This window comes from Bidens hawaiensis, unplaced genomic scaffold, assembly GCF_021521415.1.
Source record: "Bidens hawaiensis isolate Kalapana, Puna unplaced genomic scaffold, B.hawaiensis_p1.1 tig00001792_1, whole genome shotgun sequence".
Classification (NCBI taxonomy): domain Eukaryota; kingdom Viridiplantae; phylum Streptophyta; class Magnoliopsida; order Asterales; family Asteraceae; genus Bidens; species Bidens hawaiensis.
This window is the reverse complement of record NW_027491100.1, coordinates 685,794-705,390: the sequence shown is the minus strand read 5'-3', so window position 1 is coordinate 705,390 and position 19,597 is coordinate 685,794. Positions and strand designations below refer to the sequence as shown.

Below are 19,597 nucleotides of genomic sequence, written 5' to 3'. Positions count from 1 at the left end.
TCTTCATAACTTACTATCTTTTAACACTTTTCTTCTTTACGCAGGCGTGGATGTTGACGCATTCCAGGGTAGAGCTCCGAGTAGTACCTCCTCGCCAATGACGGTAGGCTTGGTCAGCCTACCTGAGGCGACGACCCAGGCGCCTGCGCCTGCTTCCGCTGGTCCAGTTGCTCACTCCTTTGAGCCAACTGTTCCAGCCGAGATGACGTCTCCGCCGGCGGTGAGTGCGATTTTTACAGCATCCTTCACCGAGCCGGCGGTTACCATTGCTGCGGAATCTGCGGCAGCGACCGCGGCGGCGACCACGGCGGCTGCTACTACGCCCCCGCCATCGGCAACGATGGCCGGTCCATCAGGTACGCGTGGGGCTTCCCGCCAATCTTTGCCACCTTCCCATCTGCCTGACCTCTTGGATGGATTTCCTTTGGGTTCAGGTGATAGGTTCGGCGGCTATCGGTCTGTTATTGACCCTACAGGTGCGTAGGGTTCTTCTGGCCCATTTTATATATATATTTTATCATCTTTTCCTAACTGCTTTGTTGGTTTTTTTTTTTTTTTTTTTTTTTTTTTTTTTTTTTTTGCAGTGTCGGATTCCAATGAAGTGTATGTTCCACGATGGAACATTCGCCGAGGAACAACCCTTCGCACCCCTGTGGAGTGCGTGGAATGGGCTCGTCACGCTGCTCCCAGTGGTGCGTTGGGGGAAGCCATGGCTAGCTACCAGGAGGGTAGACTAACCAATGAGCTTCGGGTTCTCCTGGCCCGGATGCAGCCGCGCGTCGAGCTGCTTTGTCGTGAAAACGACAAGTTAAAAGCAGCTCGTCTCAAGGAAGTAGCTCAAGCGCGGGCTGTGCGGGAGGAGAACCAAAAACTTGCCGCAGTGGCTGCGGAGAAGGAGAAGGCCTTCAAGGCCCTCGAGGTTGAAGTTCAGGCTCGACTCGAGGCCCGTTCCAAGGCTGCCCAAGCTGTTAATGAACAGCTTCGGCTGGCTAAGGAAACTGCGAGGAACGCAACCGAGAGGGCCACCAAGGCTGAAGCTATTGCTGAGCCTCTGCGCGTGGAGAATGAAGAACTTAAAGCCAAATTAGAGGCTCTCCAGCAGGCTCATGATGCATTGGCGATGGAAGACGCCAAAAAGCTCCAGGAGATCTTGGACCAGAGGGGGGTGCTTGACCATACCGAGCGTAAGCTAAAGGGCGTCGAAGAGGCTGCGGCTAAAGAGGTGTTGCTTGCCAACCTCAACAAGAGTGAAGCCGATCGCGCCCGTAACGAAGCTCAAGCTGCCCTCCAAGAAGCTCTGGCTGCCAAGGAATGGCTTCTTCGAGAAGCGTTGTCTCAGGTAAACTTTCATGTCTTTACGCTCTTCTTTGTAGATAGGGTGTTGACACTTGGTATATTTTCTTATGTAGGTTGTGTATCGGGTCTTCTCAGAGACCTCTTACGACGATGCTATGAGCGCAGCCCTCAACGCTTCTCACGAGGATGGGGAAAGGGCCGGCTTCCTGCTTGGTCTAGGGTTCGTTGAGAAAGGCGTCCCGCCTTCCAACTTCCCTTTGTATAATGTGGATACTGAAGCTGCTTATGACCAAGCAGTGAACCAGTATGCCGCCTTCCCGCATCCGGTGGTGGAGAAGGTAAATGAAGTCGCTGCTGCTGATGATGGGCTAGCTATCCTTAAGGCTTTCCTTGAACTGCCACGCTCAACTGACGGCGCCGGTCCAAGTGGAAGTGGCCCTGAAGCCTGATCCTGAAGATCCCTTCCCGCTGCTAGGATAGACTTAGTTTGTACAGATTTACTTACTTTTTGGCGGGTAGTTACCCGACCATTCTTGTAACGAATATTCATGAAATATAAATCTTTGTGCGGCTAAGACCGCTTCTTCCATTGGATTCCTTGCTTTATAAACGTTATATGACTTGCATATTTTAGTTTGAATTAGCAATTTTCCAAGTGTTTTAGAATAAGTTAACCTTTGAACGTGGTAGATAATAGGTTAAAGTTTTGCTTCCTTGCTCGTGATTGTGCGGGTAAGACCGTCACTTGCATTTACAAGGATGGCTAAACTTTACTTACATCTGACCTGCGTGTAGGTTTTCATCCTTTTTTAGGATAACCTTTGAACGTGGTAGATGATAGGTTGAAGTTTTGCTTCCTTGTTCGTGATTGTGCGGGTAAGACCGTCACTTGCACTTACAAGGATGGCTAAACTTTACTTACATCTGACCTGCGTGTAGGTTTTCATCCTTTTTTAGGATAACCTTTGAACGTGGTAGATGATAGGTTGAAGTTTTGCTTCCTTGTTCATGATTGTGCGGGTAAGACCGTCACTTGCACTTACAAGGATGGCTAAACTTTACTTACATCTGACCTGCGTGTAGGTTTTCCTTATTTTTAGCGTTGTGTTTATGCGGGTTTTGCCGCTTTCCACACGTAACGACTTACTTCTTCCCTATTTATGCGGTGAATACCGGCACCAGTATGGGAAGTTCATAAGTATAAAGGTAAAGTTAACACATTATGAAAGGAGAATCATTTCCATTAGAAGTGGCTCTAGGCATTTTCTTTACAAGTTTGGAATTGATCTACATATAACATTTGCGTAATTGAGCTCCATTCCATGTTCTTGGGATAGGAGTGCCATCGAGCCTTTCGAGCCGGTATGCGCCCTTTCCCAGGACTTCTTTGATAATGTATGGCCCTTCCCAGACCGGGGCCAGCTTTCCTGGGCGTTCTTGGTTCGAAGCCTCGTTGTTACGCAGTATGTAGTCTCCTTCATTGAAGTTGCAGAGTTTTACCCGCGTGTTGTAGTACTTTTGCATTTGACGTTTGTAATTCTCTTCACGCACTGCGGCTAAGTCTCTGCGTTCCTCGGTCAGCATAAGATCCAACCGTCTTTCCGCATCATTGTCTTCTGGCTGAATCAAGACCCTTGGTGAGGGTAAACCAATTTCGACCGGGACCATGGCTTCCGTACCATAAGTGAGGCTGAACGGGGTTTCTCCCGTACTGGCCTTCTTCAGCGTTCTGTTTGCCCAAAGGACGTGCGGAAGCTCGTCCACCCAGCCGGATCTGTGTTCCAAGAGTCTTTTCTTGATGCCTTCGACGATGCTCTTGTTTGCTCTTTCCACCTCACCATTACCTTGCGGGTGTGCCACTGAGGTAAAGGTGTGGGTGATTTGGAGTTCTTTCAGCCACTGTTGTAGCTTCTTGTCAGCAAAGTTGGTGCCGTTATCGCTCACCAAATTCTGTGGAAGTCCAAAACGACAAATAATAAATTCCCAAATAAATTTTTTGATATGTTTTGCGGTTGTTTGGGCTAATGGTTTTGCTTCTATCCACTTGGTGAAGTAGTCGATGGCTACCACAAGGAACTGAACGTTTCCTGCTGCTGTAGGAAATGGGCCTGTCACGTCGATGGCCCACTTCTGAAATGGCCATGAAGAAGTGACTGGGACAAGTTCGTTCTTCGGGCGGTGCGTGTTGGGTGCGTAAAGCTGGCAAGACCTGCATGGATCTATTATATATTCTTCAAGATCATAAATATCCATTACTAGATCTATTATATATTCTTCAAGATCATAATATTCCAAATCTTCAAATGGATCAACAAAAACCATCATCATCATCTTCAACAAAATCAAAGAATACAATCATGAAGTTTCTTCCAAAGGCAACATCCTCCGTATCCTTTCAAAACCATCCGATTTACAGTCCACATAAATCCAACCTTGGAATCGGCTTATCCAGCCCCATGGTTTCGATGATTCTAGCGGATACTCGCAGGCAAAGCAGGAACAACGGGGTCGTATACGAGCCCACGTCTCCAAGAGTCTCTTGCATGGGACAAGTCAAATGCAAAAACAGAAACAAAACTAAAAACCCCCAACCCCAACCCACCAATAAGATTTCCCGGGTTACAGATGTAACCCAGGAGGAAAAGATTCCACATAAGGATGATGATAATAACGAAACAAAACCCGGTGCTAAGAGCGGGAAGAAATTAGGGTTTAAGAAACTATTTAGTGGGATTTCAGTGACTCCCTCCGACAAAAAGAGATCGGATTCCGAGAAGAAAGACTCTGTGGCTCCGAGTTTGGGAACGATGAAGCGGTTTCCGAGTGGTCGGGGTAAGTTTTCTAGCTATGATTGGACGAAGGAAGTGGCGGCTTTGGATTCCGTTGACCGGAGATATGATTCTGACGAAGAAAGTGATTTGGAACGTTTTGTGGTCCCTTCTTCAGTACCGGTGATTATAAGGAGTTCATTAGGGTTTGATGATAATATTATTAGGGTTTCACGGATCAGTAAGGAACCAAGAAATGAAATTAATTTGTGGAAGAGAAGAACCATGAAGCAACCTAAGCCTCTTTCGATTACATAATATTTGATGATATTTTTTTTGTGAGAAAGTTTGTAATTCATTATATTCTTTGATTTTTTGTATCATATGTGTAAATATTCGTAAAGTACTTAGAAAATGCAAATAGAAAAGGAAAATTTAGTTTCACAAGTTTCTAAACGAATCGAGCTGTGCCCGAGCTCGTTTCATTTGGTTTACAAGAGAGCTCGAATTTGACTTCAGCTTGTGAGTTGTTTTATTAAGCTTGGCTAGACACGTTTATCAACTTTGAATTAATTTATATATGTTTTTAATTATTTCAATATATATTGAAAAAATTCTTTAACGAGTTTAAATTCAACTCGAACTTGTACAATACCTTAAACAAGGTAAAGCTTGGTTTGGTTGTGCAATGTATAAGATAAGATAACATAATTAACTAATATGATTATATGTAGGGAAATTTGTGAAAACAATTGGCAAACAAACAGCTGCTTGAGAAATTATTGTGATTATTAATTAATCATTATAATATTGTACAATTTGTAACAACATTGAACCGAATATTGTTGAAAAACATAAATAACTATCAAGTGGGAGGTTGGTGGCATTTCTTTCTCTCTTAGTTTTGTCTTTTCACAACTTATAGAAAACAAGTGTTTAAACGGATAAGAAAATTTGTCAACGCACGTTTTAAGAATCAGCCCGAGAAGCCGATTTATTACACCACACGTGTTGGTTGATGCGACTCTTTTAACTTATTTACATAAATATTCCCTAAAAATATGAAATCATGAAAATGCGCTCATGTATGTGGATTTATTTTTTTCAAATAGTAGGTTTAAAATAAAAAAATGATTTTTAGGTATATGATAACAGAACAAATGGGATTTAGGTGTCCAACCATTTGTGATGATGTTGGATTGGATTCCTCTCTTCTAGTGGTAACCCACGTAAGTGATGATGTGTAACTGGATGAGCCATCTTGGATGGCTGGATCAAACTTTATTTCCTTACACACCATTTTGTCATGTGGCGGCACCATATGAGACAAATTATTTGAGATAGCTGGATTCAATTCCAATCATGACACGTGGTGATACCGTATGAGACCAGCTATTTGAGACTGCCGGATGCATTTCCAATCATGACAACCTCTCACGGGTGTACTATATTTTAAAGATGACAACATGATTTATGATTTGAACAATGCAGCTTGGAAATCAAAGATCCCATCAGCTGTTATTGATTATGATCATGTTGAGGATAGTAGTCAATCTAAGACTATGGTATGGGTTCCAGTACTCATTAATTATTAGTTTCTATGCAGGGATATCCAAGAAGATCTGTCAATGACATGTCGGTTGTTGTTAATCAAATGTTGATGGTGGATTATCTCGGCATATGATGGGTGGTTTGGTTTGATTGATAATTGCAAAGGTTAAAAATTCATAAAAATTTTAACCGGAAAAATTGTTCACTATACATACTTGTTAAATGCAAAATTTATTATTGATGAAAACTATCATCAAAAGATTTTATCCATATTGAAAGATCACTTTTCGTTTTCGTTAGTTTTCTGCAATATTTTGTTATTGTTTATATTTTAAGGGGGGGTATTAGAAAAATCCAAAAATAGTGCCTTTTTATGTATGAAAAATATATAGGTAAATTGGATTTTAATAATCCCAACTTAATGAAGTTGGCCGATAATAATCTCAACTTAATGCAGTTGGCTAATAATAATCCCAAATTAATGCAGTTGGCCGATGATAATCCCAACTTAGAAAAATAGTAGTTACCGGTATCAACTTTCACACTATGTGTTTTCATTGGACACCCGTTAAAAAAAACTTCCATTAAGATTTTTCCAAATTTCAAATTGATGTTTAGGGATTTTGATCGTAATGAGAATATGAATGGATTGATGTAAAACTTAACTCGAAAATGTGCTCCAAACATCTTGCTTTTTGTTAATTAAAAGTTTAAACATCGGAATTGAAGTATCCTTTAGTCGTTTTGACCACTATTTTGATGTAAGTTTTACATCAATAGACTCGCATTCTCATTCTGGTCAAAGATCCTAAATATCAGTTTGAAATTTGGAAAAAACTTAACATCTTGGATTTTTTTAACGGAGATCCAATGAAAACAAAATTGTGTAAAAGTTGCGACCAGTGACAACTATTTTCTAAGTTTGGATTATTATTGGCCAACTGAATTAAGTTGAGATTATTAAAATTCAATTTGCTAAAAATATACATGTCTTTTAATTTGAAAATTCTAAAATTTGAGAAACTTGATCCGACATATATGGACAAATTAGACTAAAAATTAGACAAATTGATTTAACGTACCTAGCACATGGAAAAACTAGACTAAAAACTGATTTAACGTACCTAGCACATGAACAAATCAGACTAAAAATTGTCGTAAGCTCAACTGAATAATGTGTATGATCAGCTTAACAAATCATACAAGTGCTGATAATATATAAATTTAAATGTTTGCCAAATATGTTGGTACAACATTTTGATGCATAGTTAATATATGCTTTAAGTATCAACAAATTTAAACATTGTTGTGTATACATGCATTCATTTTCAAAGAAATTCAGCTTAATTTTCTTTTATTTTGCAAAGAAATTCAATATTATTTTCTTCTTTAATTTGTTTAAGTCTTTGATATGAGGGTTAAGGAATAAGTGTTCTGCTTTATTTACTTGGTGTTTAGTATAAAGCCTAAGACTTTCTCCGCATGATAATACGGAATTATCCGAATTGATTGTTTAGGAATTATACAACTTCAACTTATTTTATCTTTTTATTTTGTTAAAATTGAACCTTATCTGCGTGTAGTATAACCGATCTTAAGGAAAAATTTTAACCTTCCGCTTTATTTTACTTTTGTTATTTTTGCATGGGTCATAGCCACGGTTGCAAAACTCGCTAGGCGGATCCTAGGCGAACGACTGGGGAGTAGGGTTCGGAGTACTCAGAGAGTACTCGGAAATGGTAAATATAAAGAAAATTAATTTTTATATCTTATATATATAAAATATCATAAGTATACTAATATTTTTAACAAACTAAGTTAATACCAATCTATATAAGAGAAATACATTTTTAAATACTAAATTGTTTTAAAATTTTCTAATCGTTAACTAAAAAAATGATATTCTTTACTTAATATTGTAGAAATATGAATTATGCTTAATTTTATAAGTCAAAATTAGCCCAAGTTGACTGACTAGATGTAATTTGTATGATGTTACTGCATTTGATCGATTATTTGTAACTTGGCGGAGTTGAAGAAACTCTCCTCGGCGTTGTACCTTGTAGCAAGTACTCGTGAAGTACTCGACCTTGGAGACCTACTTTTACATCATTGGTCACAGCTAATCATGTTAAGAATGTGAAATATAATACATGTGAAATTCACTTGAAAAGATATAAAAATTGTGTCTGATAGGTGGGGTCCATAAAAGATTTGTGCTTAATTGAATCTTTAACGTATCTTAAAACTACTGAAAGATTTGTGTAAATTTTAAAGAGGACAACTATATCTGCAATCATCATTGAAGTTTGTGCATAATACTGTTGAAATGGAAGTGTAGTTTAGGGCGTTACAAGTCAATACGATCCCATGTTGCGATCTTTCTCACAAAAATATAAATAATTTTTGCTGCTTACGTTTACTACTTTAATTTTTTTTTCGTTATTTTGAGGAAACAAATCAAAAAGATTTTAGGTGTGTTTTGATAAAATATTTTAAAAATCAAAATTATTTTGGGTGTGTTTTAGCATAAAGTTTGTAAAAGCCAAAAAGATTTTTCTTTCCAATTTATTTTGATCTTCTGACAAGCGACATACATTTTCAAATTGTTTTGCCGAGTTACAAATATGGTTTCTCCATTACACATTTTTATTCATACTTTTTGTGATCAAATGCAAAATCAAGATAAACTTACTGTTTATTGATAAAATGTGTTAACTGACTACAGTTATGACAAGAGCGATGATTATGCAATCCTTGTATCTTCTCAAGATGGTGAATTAAAGTTATGCTAGAGTGTTCGATTTACGGGGGGTGACGATGATGATCATGTTTACAAGTTTGAAGCTGATTAAAATTGGAGGCATAGTTAATTCCAAGGGAGAGTTTGTTAGTGCATTTTCAGCATGACATTACGTGTATAAAGACACACGTGAAGATCAATTGAAAGCAAAGCGACAAAGAATAAAGCTTAACGGACTCCAGCAATTGTCATGGGGGAGTATGTTAGAACACCTTTGGTGTGACAAGTACTGAGAGTTGAATCGATTAATCGTTCAGTCTTTGTATAAGATGAAATGTTAAAGATGAAGAAGCAAAATATAGAGAATGATAAAAGTATGAGGAGCGAACGATAGAGAATGATAGAGTATGAGGAGCAAATGATAGAAAATGAGGAAAGATAGAGAATAAGAGAAGTGTCAAGAATGAGAGTTAATGTAGTGTATGTGAGCAAATGAGAGTGTCAACAATAGCGAATGTGGCCTCTACTATATGTTCCGTTTGTTTTAGTTTGTAACCGCTCATTTTTATGAGACACCTATTGTAACGTTACTCTGCCGAAATTTATATGCAAGCTTTAATGTGTTATTATTTACATCTTGTGTACGTACTCGGTCGTTTTCAATCATCGATTAGTACCGAAAGACACCAAAACAAACACCGTGAGTTTTCGGTTTCATAGATCAATATCTTTTTTATCGATACTCATCGAGAAAAACAAGTGGTATCAGAGCTTAAACATAAAAGGAGTTTTCACCTGAAAAATACGTGGTTTTTGAAGAGAGTGTAATTGTTGAAGAGTTATTTGAAAATATTGAGATTAAAAAGAACAATAACATAACAACAGAGAATCACATTTTGTGTGAACCTATTGATTAAAAAAGTTAACTTGACAATTGCCTCATGTACAAGTTAAAAGGGTCTGATGTGTGGTATTCTGACAAAGAATATCCCATTGCACCTATCATATCTTATTCGACCTATCATATCTTATTCGATTGCCTAAACTTGTTATGTGGTTGATTCATTGAAAAATGGAAAATGTCTCAAATTTGTGCAAACTGTTAAAATCATGAAAAAAAAGAGTGTTAAACCGTTACCAGCTTGGAAACCAAAGATCCCATTAGCCGTTACTGATTATGTTAAGGATACTGGTCGACCTAAGACTATGGTTTGGGTTCAGGTATCTCTTTAACTATCTAGTTTTGTGCATTTATATCAAATAAGGTCTATCAACGACATATGGATTGTTGTTATCAAAATGTTCATGGTGGATTATCTCGGCATATAATGGGTGGTTTGGTTTGAATGATAATTGCAAAGATTAAAAATTTTAACAGACAAAAATTGTTCACCATACAAACTTGTTAGATACAAAATTTCTTTTTGGTGAACAAGATCTTCAAAAGATTTTATCCATGTTGGAAGATCACTTTTCGTTTTTTTTTTCATTTTTCATTATTTTTCAACAAATATTTGTTATTGTTTATATTTTTAGGGAAGAAAATTAGAAAACTCCAAAAATAGTATGTTTCTTTGTACAATATATATATATATATATATATATACACACACACATGTCTTTTAATTTGAATATTCTAAAATTTGAGAAATTTGATCCGACATATATGGGAAATGATGGTACGTTGACTTAAAGGTCTATGATTGGCTCCCTAATGTATCTCACGACAAGCAGTTCGGACATCGTGTTCCCTATTTGTTAGTGTACCAGATATCAATAAGATCCTAAGGATTCTAACTTAACCACTGTCAAACGTATCTTCCGGTATCTCAAGAGAAAGCCTTGTTTAGATCTTTTTTATTCAAAAGATTCTCCTTTGGTGTTACATGCCTACATTGTAACAACTCGGATTTTTCGTAACAAAATTCTTATTCGTTTACCCGTCTTGGGAATATATTTTGAATATTTTGTGTTAAGGAAAGTTATATTTATTATTATTTAACTTGGTTTAACAAATTTTATATTTTAATAACTTTTAAACTTATCAAATAGCCCTTGGAAACTCTTAAAATTGCCTAAAATGGATAAAAATGCATATTTGAAACTACAGAGACTAAAAATGACAAGTTGGAAAGGTTCTGGACACCCTCCCATGCTACGCCGTGTGGAGAGACAAGCCCAACCTCGCTGCGCGATGCGGCTGTAACATCCTACTTTCGGTTATAATAATAAAAGGGAATTTCGTTTATGCAATAATGTGTCGTGTATCGGTTTAGAAAATAAATTCTAAGAGGGTGGGCTTGGATTTTAGAAGATGGAATAAAGGATGGAATGGGCCTTAGGCCCATGGGCATAAGGGAGTATAAATACCTCTTAAACCCTAATCCTTTCCATTTTTACTCATTTCTACACCATAGCCTACATCTTGAAAAACACACACAAACACCATCCTATATCCCGAGCCATGATTCGAAGGTGAAAACCCGAGCTTGTTGGTGTTGGAACGTCGTAACGAGCCAAACCTACATGAAGACTAGCTCGAGTTCGTAAACCGACTCGTTTATGGTACGTTTATAATGGGAAACTTGTTCGTTTAGGTTCGGATTCGTTTGAGAAATCTTAGATCTGTTTGAGTTTGGTAAAAACTAACCAAACGCAATGATTCCTGTTAAAATCCGTTAGCATATAAGGGGTTAATTGTTAGTATGAAGGAGTCGTCATATGTATGAATCAAATACACCATTTAACCGCGATATTGGAATGATTGATGGATTGGTGTTTGCAGGAGAGGTGGATCCGAGCTCAATGATACCAAGTTTGTGTTATTTGATCAAGATCTGAGGTCTAACTGAAAATCGGGTGTCTGTTTACTGTTTGGTGTTCTTGACAATTTTGACTTTGACCCTGAGTCAAAGTCCGGATAAGAACATATGCTAATTCGTTATGACAAACGAATCAGGTCATTCGTTATGTTCATAATAACGAATCAGGTGATTCGTTACTCACCAATTTGTTATGTTAAGATAACGAATCAGGAGATTCATTACTCACCAATTTGTTATATTAAGATAACGAATCAAGTGATTCGTTACTCACCAATCGATATGTTAAGATAACGAACCAGATAACGAATTAAGGAAGATTTTATAACGAATCAGAGGCAATTCGCTATAACGACCCCAGCCAAGGGCTCTACCCCTAGAACCCCGCTGCCATGGGCGCTGTCCCCGGACCCCCGTTCGTTGAGGGTTATAATTAGACTAGAAACGCGATATGGGTAGTGATAGTTAATTGATACATGTAATTTTTATACAATTAGTCTCACACAGCGAAAGAAAGGGATAACCATTAACGATGAACGTAACCACATTCAGGTGAGTTTCTAGCCCCATTCCTTGTTATGTTTTCGGGGCTGTATGCATACTCGATGTGATTAGTTAATACACTTACCTTAAGTGGTAATTGTATGCCTTATATGATTTATGTATAAATGAATGCTTGACGATGCACGAACGATCTTTGGATATTGCATGTACCGTCAAAGGATAGCTTAAAGAAATGTTGATATATATATATATATGATATATAAATGATGTATGTACGTATGGAAGGTATGGTTAGAAAGGGAACAGACCCTAATAATATCCATGAATGTAAGGAACAGAACCTAATAATATCCGCAAATGTAGGGAACAGACCCTAATAATATTCGCTTTGACATTTTTCAAATTAGGGTCTCGATTGTATTCGTATTTGTATTGTTTTATGTTGTAAACCGACCCGTTTTGTAAACCGAAACTCATGATATATAAAATATTGGATTTTTATGTTACCAAATCATTCCCATTTGTTCAATTTGAAAAACCCCTTTTACGTATTCGAAAACAACTTTAAAACTATCAAAATACATCAAAAACTAACTTCCGGACGCATAACGAACCACACAAGACTAGCTGGGCCAACCCCCCCCCCCCCGGGCAAGCGGTGAGGTCACGAGGCGCCTAGTAACATGTGCAGCATATTACGGATTTTCTTTTCGTTTTGTGCCTTGCTTGTTTGTTTAACCAATCTATTTACATGAAAACATGAAAGAGAACCTTGCAAGGAAGCGTTGACCCTTACCCTATCTATACACACCCATATCCTTAGTTTTTACACTTGCTCTTACTCCAAATTCTCTCTCAAACTTCAAAGATTCAAGGTTGTAATTTATGTGTTCTTGAAGGTTTGACTTCCAAAAGTCAAACTGAGTTTAATCTTTCATTCTAATTAGTTCATATTAATACTTATTTATGGTGGCACAACATATATATAGTATACACCTCTTGTTACCTTTGGTGGTTACTTCTCCGGTTCCGATCGGTGAGGTTTTGGGCCTTGTAAGGGAAGGCTTCATGGAGGACTTCGTGTTCTTGATATATATATATATACTTATATAACTTGTTTATACATACTTACCATGCTTAACTTCTGCTCATTTTAGTTTGTTGTTCATATTTAAAAGATCTTGGTTATTTGGGAATGTGAAAACCATCTATGAACTTGTTGTGAGATGGAAACCGAACCAAACCGAACTTTTGTTTAAAAGACTTTGTTGTTAATTTTTTGGTTGTAAAACTTAAGCATTTTCATTTGTAAATTATTATACAAGTTCTTGGTTATTTGGGCATGTGGAAACCATCTATGAACTTGTTGTGAGATGGAAACCGAACCAATCCGATTTTTACTCGCTTAAGACACACAAGTGTGTTTTTAGCTATCAAGACTTGTATATTTCTTTAAATATAGTTTACAAACTGATTTTAATTATTTTCTTAAGTACTTGGAAAGGTTGGATCCAACTTGATCTCATAACATAGTTTGGACCGACAAAACCGAACACTCGCTTAACGTGCGTTGTTAGTTCTAAACAATAGAAATACTTACTTGGTTAAGTCTTATTAAGTTTTATTGAGTTATCTCATAACATTCATTATCTTGGAAAGTTGACTTTGGGTTTGACCAATTATCAAGACCCGAACCAACAACCTGAACTCGCGTTAAAGACCCGTTTTAGTATCTTTATTCCAAAGGAACTTGCATTTTTGCATCTTTCCCACCTTATTACTTAACATAGGTTAAGTAAATATTAAGGTTAGATACTTTAACCCGGTTTCGAGCAAACTTACATTTTTAAAGGGTTATTATTTTAAATTCTTAAATAGTTACATTTTGAACCTTGAACTTTAATTTTTTTTCTCAACAAAGTATTTTAAAACCTTTAATACAACCTTTTAATCCAAGACTTTCTTTTATATAGGCTTCGTACGTTAAACTCGTCGTTCCGGAAAATCTCCAAATTATCATCTTTCAAGTTATTACTTGAATACGAGTACTTTCATACCCCGTTTTTCATCTTTTGTTTTGGGGGTGACATTTCATACTCATTCAACTAAATGCTTTATACTTGAATCTTAACCCACAAACGTTATTGTATACTTTACTTAAATAAATGCTCGATTTGGTGTTCTATGATTATATGCCTATGTGTTTGTCGCTTTTGGTTGGTGGAACTATAAAATCCTAGTCTATTTGGCATCCCCTTATAGCAAGGTGTCGTTAACGTAATGCAATTAACGATAGCTATAAAATCCTATACTATTTGGCATCCTCTGATAATTAGGTGTCGCTAATGTGTTAGCGATATCTATTTATCCAAGTTATTGCGTTTATTTATCGTTTCGTATACAAGTTTTGTGGCTTTTCTTACTATATACTTATATGCTCAAACTTATGAATTTCTCACCAACCTTTGTGTTAATAAACTTTATTTTATGAAATTTTACAGGTTTGCATCTAGGTTGATTGTGGAGTTGAAGAAAACGACATCGAGACCATTAGGATATTTATCAAAAATGAACAATATTTGATTTGCTATATTTTGTTATATTTGTCTTATGAATATTGTTACGTGACATTTTCGATAACGTGAAATGAAATGAGTTTGTTAAATATTGTCGCTTTAAATAGTGTCATGCGCATATGGGCAATCGTTACACCTCGGCATGCTCCGTCGCCTTTGGTCGGGGTGTGACAGATTGGTATCAGAGCCATGACAATAAGATAGGTGGTTAGAAGTAACGACCTAGTATTGTTATGCTTAGGGTCCTATACGTGTGCATATACGTGTTTACTGTATAATTTATTTTTCATATCGCATGTTATTTATAAACTTGTTTAAAATTTACCAATATCCTAAATGTTCACATACACACACTTTCATAGTATTTCAAAGGTATCCTTACCTTAAAACGCAAAAATAGATTATTTTTTTATTATGTTTTATGGATTACAAGAGTAACTTGGATCCCGTTGTTTCAAATCCCTTAGAGGTTGCATTTATATCGGGCTTGTTGCCATCATAGAAAACGAGACATTATAAAACGACCATTTGACAAAAAGATTCCAAGAATCGAAGGTGATTTACTTACCTGGGATGGTTGAGTTATAGTGCTCGTTTTCTAGGCCACAAATCGTGTTATACATGTCAATACTTTTAGTTGTCGAATGCGAGCATTCCCGTCGCCATTCAAATTTTCGGTGTTAAAACAATAGAACTACGGTGGTTCGTAGACTAGTGTTTTGACATGACGTTGTATCTCGATTTATTGTGTTATTATCGTTATTTGAGTCGAAAACATGAAAAAGTCGCGATGGTTCGTGTACATGTTTAGACTCCAACATGGTGTTTTATAAACTTTTAGTGTTGGAATATCATGTCATGGTGGTTCATGCACGATTTTCCGACTCGATAAATATCAAAATCTCAATTTTCAAGCTTTAACATCTCAAAATCATTTACGTTTTGTTTTTGGATTGTTATTTACATACAAAGTTCTATATTTTATCTAACACTAACATCTTCTCCTTAATAACTCTAGGATTCACAATAAAAAAAAATTGAAATCTTATTTTATTTTATACACCCTCGTATTCATCTCTTTTTACCTAAAACTTATTCCATTTCTTTATAATTTTTAACATGCCTCCGCTAAGACGCCAACCGCGCAAGAACTCCAACCGACGTATGGCTGGTTTCGTCTCCAAACAAATGGCCGCTTTGATTCCCGAACTTATAACCCAAATCCAAGCTACCCAACCCGCACCCGTTGTTGCTCCCGTTGAACACAAACCCGCATCCTACTTGTATAAGCAATTTACTAGTGCCAACCCGTCCGAGTTCCTTGGAACCAACTGTGCGACTACCTTGTTGCAATGGTTCGAATAGATCGAGAGTGTGTTTCGACACAGCGAATACCCCAAAGCGAAAAAGATAAATTTTGCTTCAAGCATGTTTAGAAAGACCGCTCTAACATGGTGGGGTAGTGTTATGCATCTCCAAGGGTCAAAAATGGCTATGAATCTTCCATGGGCCGATCTCAAGGCACTTATGATGAAGAAATTCTGTCCTAAACATGAGCTCCAAAAACTTGAGGAAGAATTTTTGAACCTAAAGCAAGAAAGTGGTGATAATGCCGCTTATTCACTTCGTTTTCACGAGCTGAGCATTCTTGTCCCTCACTTGGTTACCCCGACTGACCGCGAGATTGATAAATACATTGGGGGTATACCGATGCAAATCCGGGACTCCGTTATGAGTAGAAAACCTGTGAATCTTGAGGACACCATCACTCTAGCCGGTGCGCTATCAGAAAATCATGTGAAGGCGGGTACTTTAACCCTCAAGAAACCGAGTGAGAAAGCCAAGCCTGAGCCCGCATCGCAAGCCAAGGTTGAACCCGCACCACAAGCCATTAACTACTTCAACTCATCCCGTCACAACAACAACAACAAAAAGAAACCCAAGACCAACTACCGAAACTATGTCGTTACTCAACCCCAACCATAACAACAAACCAAAGCTCCACCCCCAAACCAAAGACCTTATACCGGTACCGCCCCGCTATGCAACACTTGCCGACTTCACCACCCACCAAATATGCCTTGTCTCCATTGTACCATTTGCAACCGTTTGGGCCATCTCAAAACTACATGCCGATCCGCCCAACGAACCCAACCTAACCAACCAAACCAACCAAGAACCACACCCCAAAATTACCAAAACCGTTATGCACCCTACCCACAAAACCAACCCCAACAACCCCGAGCTTCCTTCTATTGTGGAGATCCTAACCATTTCCACAACAATTGCCCACGTTTAACTTTTTCAAACCAACCCCAAACCATGACCGTACCCTACTACCAAACCCAAGCTTACCAAGTCCAAACTTACCAACCCCAACTTTCCCAACTCAATGCACCACTCATCCAACCCATCCAAGCAATCCAAGCACCACCTCCACCTCCAGCTCCACAACAAGCACATCAAGTCAACCATGGAAACCAAGGGCGAGCTTTCATGATGAATGCTAATCAAGCTTAAGAGGCTAACGATGTTGTAACAACACGGATTTTCCAATTTAAGATTTTATCAGTAACCCGACCCGTTTTAATATTCATGAAATAATTATGAAATAAAATATCGCGTCTATCGGGTATCTATTATTTTATTAATGTTTGCTTATTTTATTTATTTAATATATAATAAATAACTTTGATATATATACGATTTTAGCCCTAAACTAAACTTTATTCCTTTATGGTTTCCACTTCCAAACTTCAAGGACTAAAATGCAATTAATGATTTTTATGATCATCAAACCCGTTTACCCATTTTACACCCCAAACCCGTGACCCAATTCGTGAACCCGGATATTCAATTGTTTGGCTTGGACCTTAATCTTCGGCCTAACCATGGAAAGGATTATTTTGAATCGTTTTTTTACGCGTATTTCGACTCCCACTGACGTTCATAACTATGTTAACTTGACCTATCAGCTCCGTATTTCTCGTATTCTTGGCCGACTCAATCCGCTTTTGGTTATACATGCAAACGAGTATTATAATTCCATTAAAACTACAAATATCATCCACAGATCATCGCGATTCAAAACCCTATAACCTATTACATTATTACAGACTGCAAAAGGGTCCAAGATCGTCATGTACAGCCGGCTGTATCCCCTCATCATTCACCATCAACACGTATCTTAAACTGGTAATTGTTATATGTTTATAGATCGCCTTAGTTCACATATTAAAAGCCCTAACTTTATTTGGGCAAACAATTAACAGGATAATCGATTTGATTTCCTAGGGTTTATAATCCAATTTGGGGGTTTTCCCAGTTATCATATTTAATTATTCTGGTCTGGGATTCTAATCAATTGTCTAACTGGTTCAACTGGTTTGGTCTGTGTGTTCAAGCTCTGAGCCGGTCAGGGGCGCAGGTTCGAGCCCTGGCCAGCTCAGTTTTGTTCTTTTATTTTTTTGTGGTTTTTTAAATGATATAAATGGTTTATAATTAATATTAAATGTTAAATAAACTTGATTTTATTAAACCGCCATCTTTTAGTCGTCGTTTCTCGTCAATCAATTTCGTTCAAGTTTTCGTGTGTGTGTGTATATTAATAATAAACCATAATTAACTTTTATCTAAAACCCGACACCATCATTGAGGATACTTGTCGTTGAACGTCTTTTATAAACTTATATTTATTATATATATCATATAAATACTAAACGTGTTATATAGATTTTCGTTAAAAGATTTAAACAAAATATTTATTTTAGATCTTAATACATATTATATTTATTTATTTATAATTAATTAATTATTTGTTTTCGGATAATTATAAGTATGTTTCAAGTTATGTTTATCAAATTATTTTATTTAATTTGTATATTTAATTATATATTTATGTAGACTTTATTATTGTAAGCATATCGTATATCTTAATTCTTTAAAGTTATTTGAGTAAATGGATTTTATATTTTATCAAGAATAATCAATAGTATTTTATAAATGATAATAATTAATCATCTTTTAAATGTATGATAAACAATAATATTACTCTTTATAATAATAATTATTGAAGAATCCATCGATTGATTAATAAGCATTATAATCCCAAACCTAACTCAATTCACATCAAAGCCTTAATTTCATTAAATCATGTTATATCGTTTATAATTAATTCTTATTACTTACATTTAACTAGGAATCCTTGTCGGTGTATCTCGTAGGGTTCATCTCTCTCACATAATCACTTATATTTCGTTCATCTAATCAGGTGAGTAATCACTCCCCTATTTTACTTGTTTTCAAATGTTTTGGGGATACTTGCGTACCATTTATCAAATTATTTATCTTATTATTTCTCAAACGCAAACTGTGATCTTGTGTTGTTTATCAATTGAATGACTGTTTGTTACTTGCTATTTGCTTACTTGCTTACTTGAATCGCATTCGGAGAGGTCCAACATAATCTCATTATAGTATGATCATACGACCGTCGTAGTGGCCGGAGCCCAATCGCATCGGCAATGGTTTCACCGACACTCATTACTTGCTTAACACTTTCATTGTTTATACTCAGAGATAACAGTTTTGCTTATTTTTACCCTATTATTTATATCATTATATATTATCATTTTGTTTGTGTCAAAACTGGTGAATCTACTCACTCAACATGTGTTGTTGACAAATATATATATTTTGTACGCATTTGCGGGTTATAGATTTGATTGCTTATCGAACTGAAGCTCACGTAGAGATGACCTTAGGATGTTAAACATAAACAAGAATAATTGGTTTTGTATTGAAATTTTCTCTGTTTTTGTTGAACTTAAATGTTCGTTGAAAATTAATAAATTAATTAGATATTGTCGCTTTATATTTGCATGATAGTACCTTGTGAGCTGTGGCAATCAGCTCACGCCCCGACATTTCCGCCGTAGGTTGGGGTGTGACAGATGTTGTGAACGGTATGTTTTTTGTGAACTATCATTTGGCTTCTATTTTATATGATACTGGTGCCGATAGAAGTTTTATATCTTTGAAATTTAAGTCGAAACTTGCTATGCCTCGAACCAAGCTTTCCCGACCGTCTTCTGTTGAAGTCGCCAATGGCAATTCCATTACCGGCAATTCTGTCGTCCGCATTTGTTCTCTCATCCTTTCCAAGCATAAATTCTTCATCGATCTCATCCCAATGCAAATGGGAAGTTTCGATGTCATAATACGCAAGGATTAGTTACCTTTGCACCGTGCCGAAGTCGTTTGTTTCGATAAATTTATTCGCAACCGCTCGTCATCGGTAAAATTCTTAAAGTCTTCGGCAACACTACTTCACGAAGG

At 36.9% G+C, this 19,597-nt stretch overlaps 1 protein-coding gene across 1 annotated transcript; it reads left to right on the top strand.

Moving 5' to 3' along the window:
- The first annotated feature begins 3,568 nt into the window (after nt 1-3,568).
- On the top strand, nt 3,569-4,458 carry LOC143597364 (uncharacterized protein At1g76070-like). Its single transcript, XM_077075883.1, has one exon. The coding sequence runs from the start codon at nt 3,600-3,602 to the stop codon at nt 4,380-4,382; it is 783 nt and encodes a 260-aa protein (XP_076931998.1). The 5' UTR covers nt 3,569-3,599; the 3' UTR covers nt 4,383-4,458.
- Nucleotides 4,459-19,597: the final 15,139 nt, after the last annotated feature.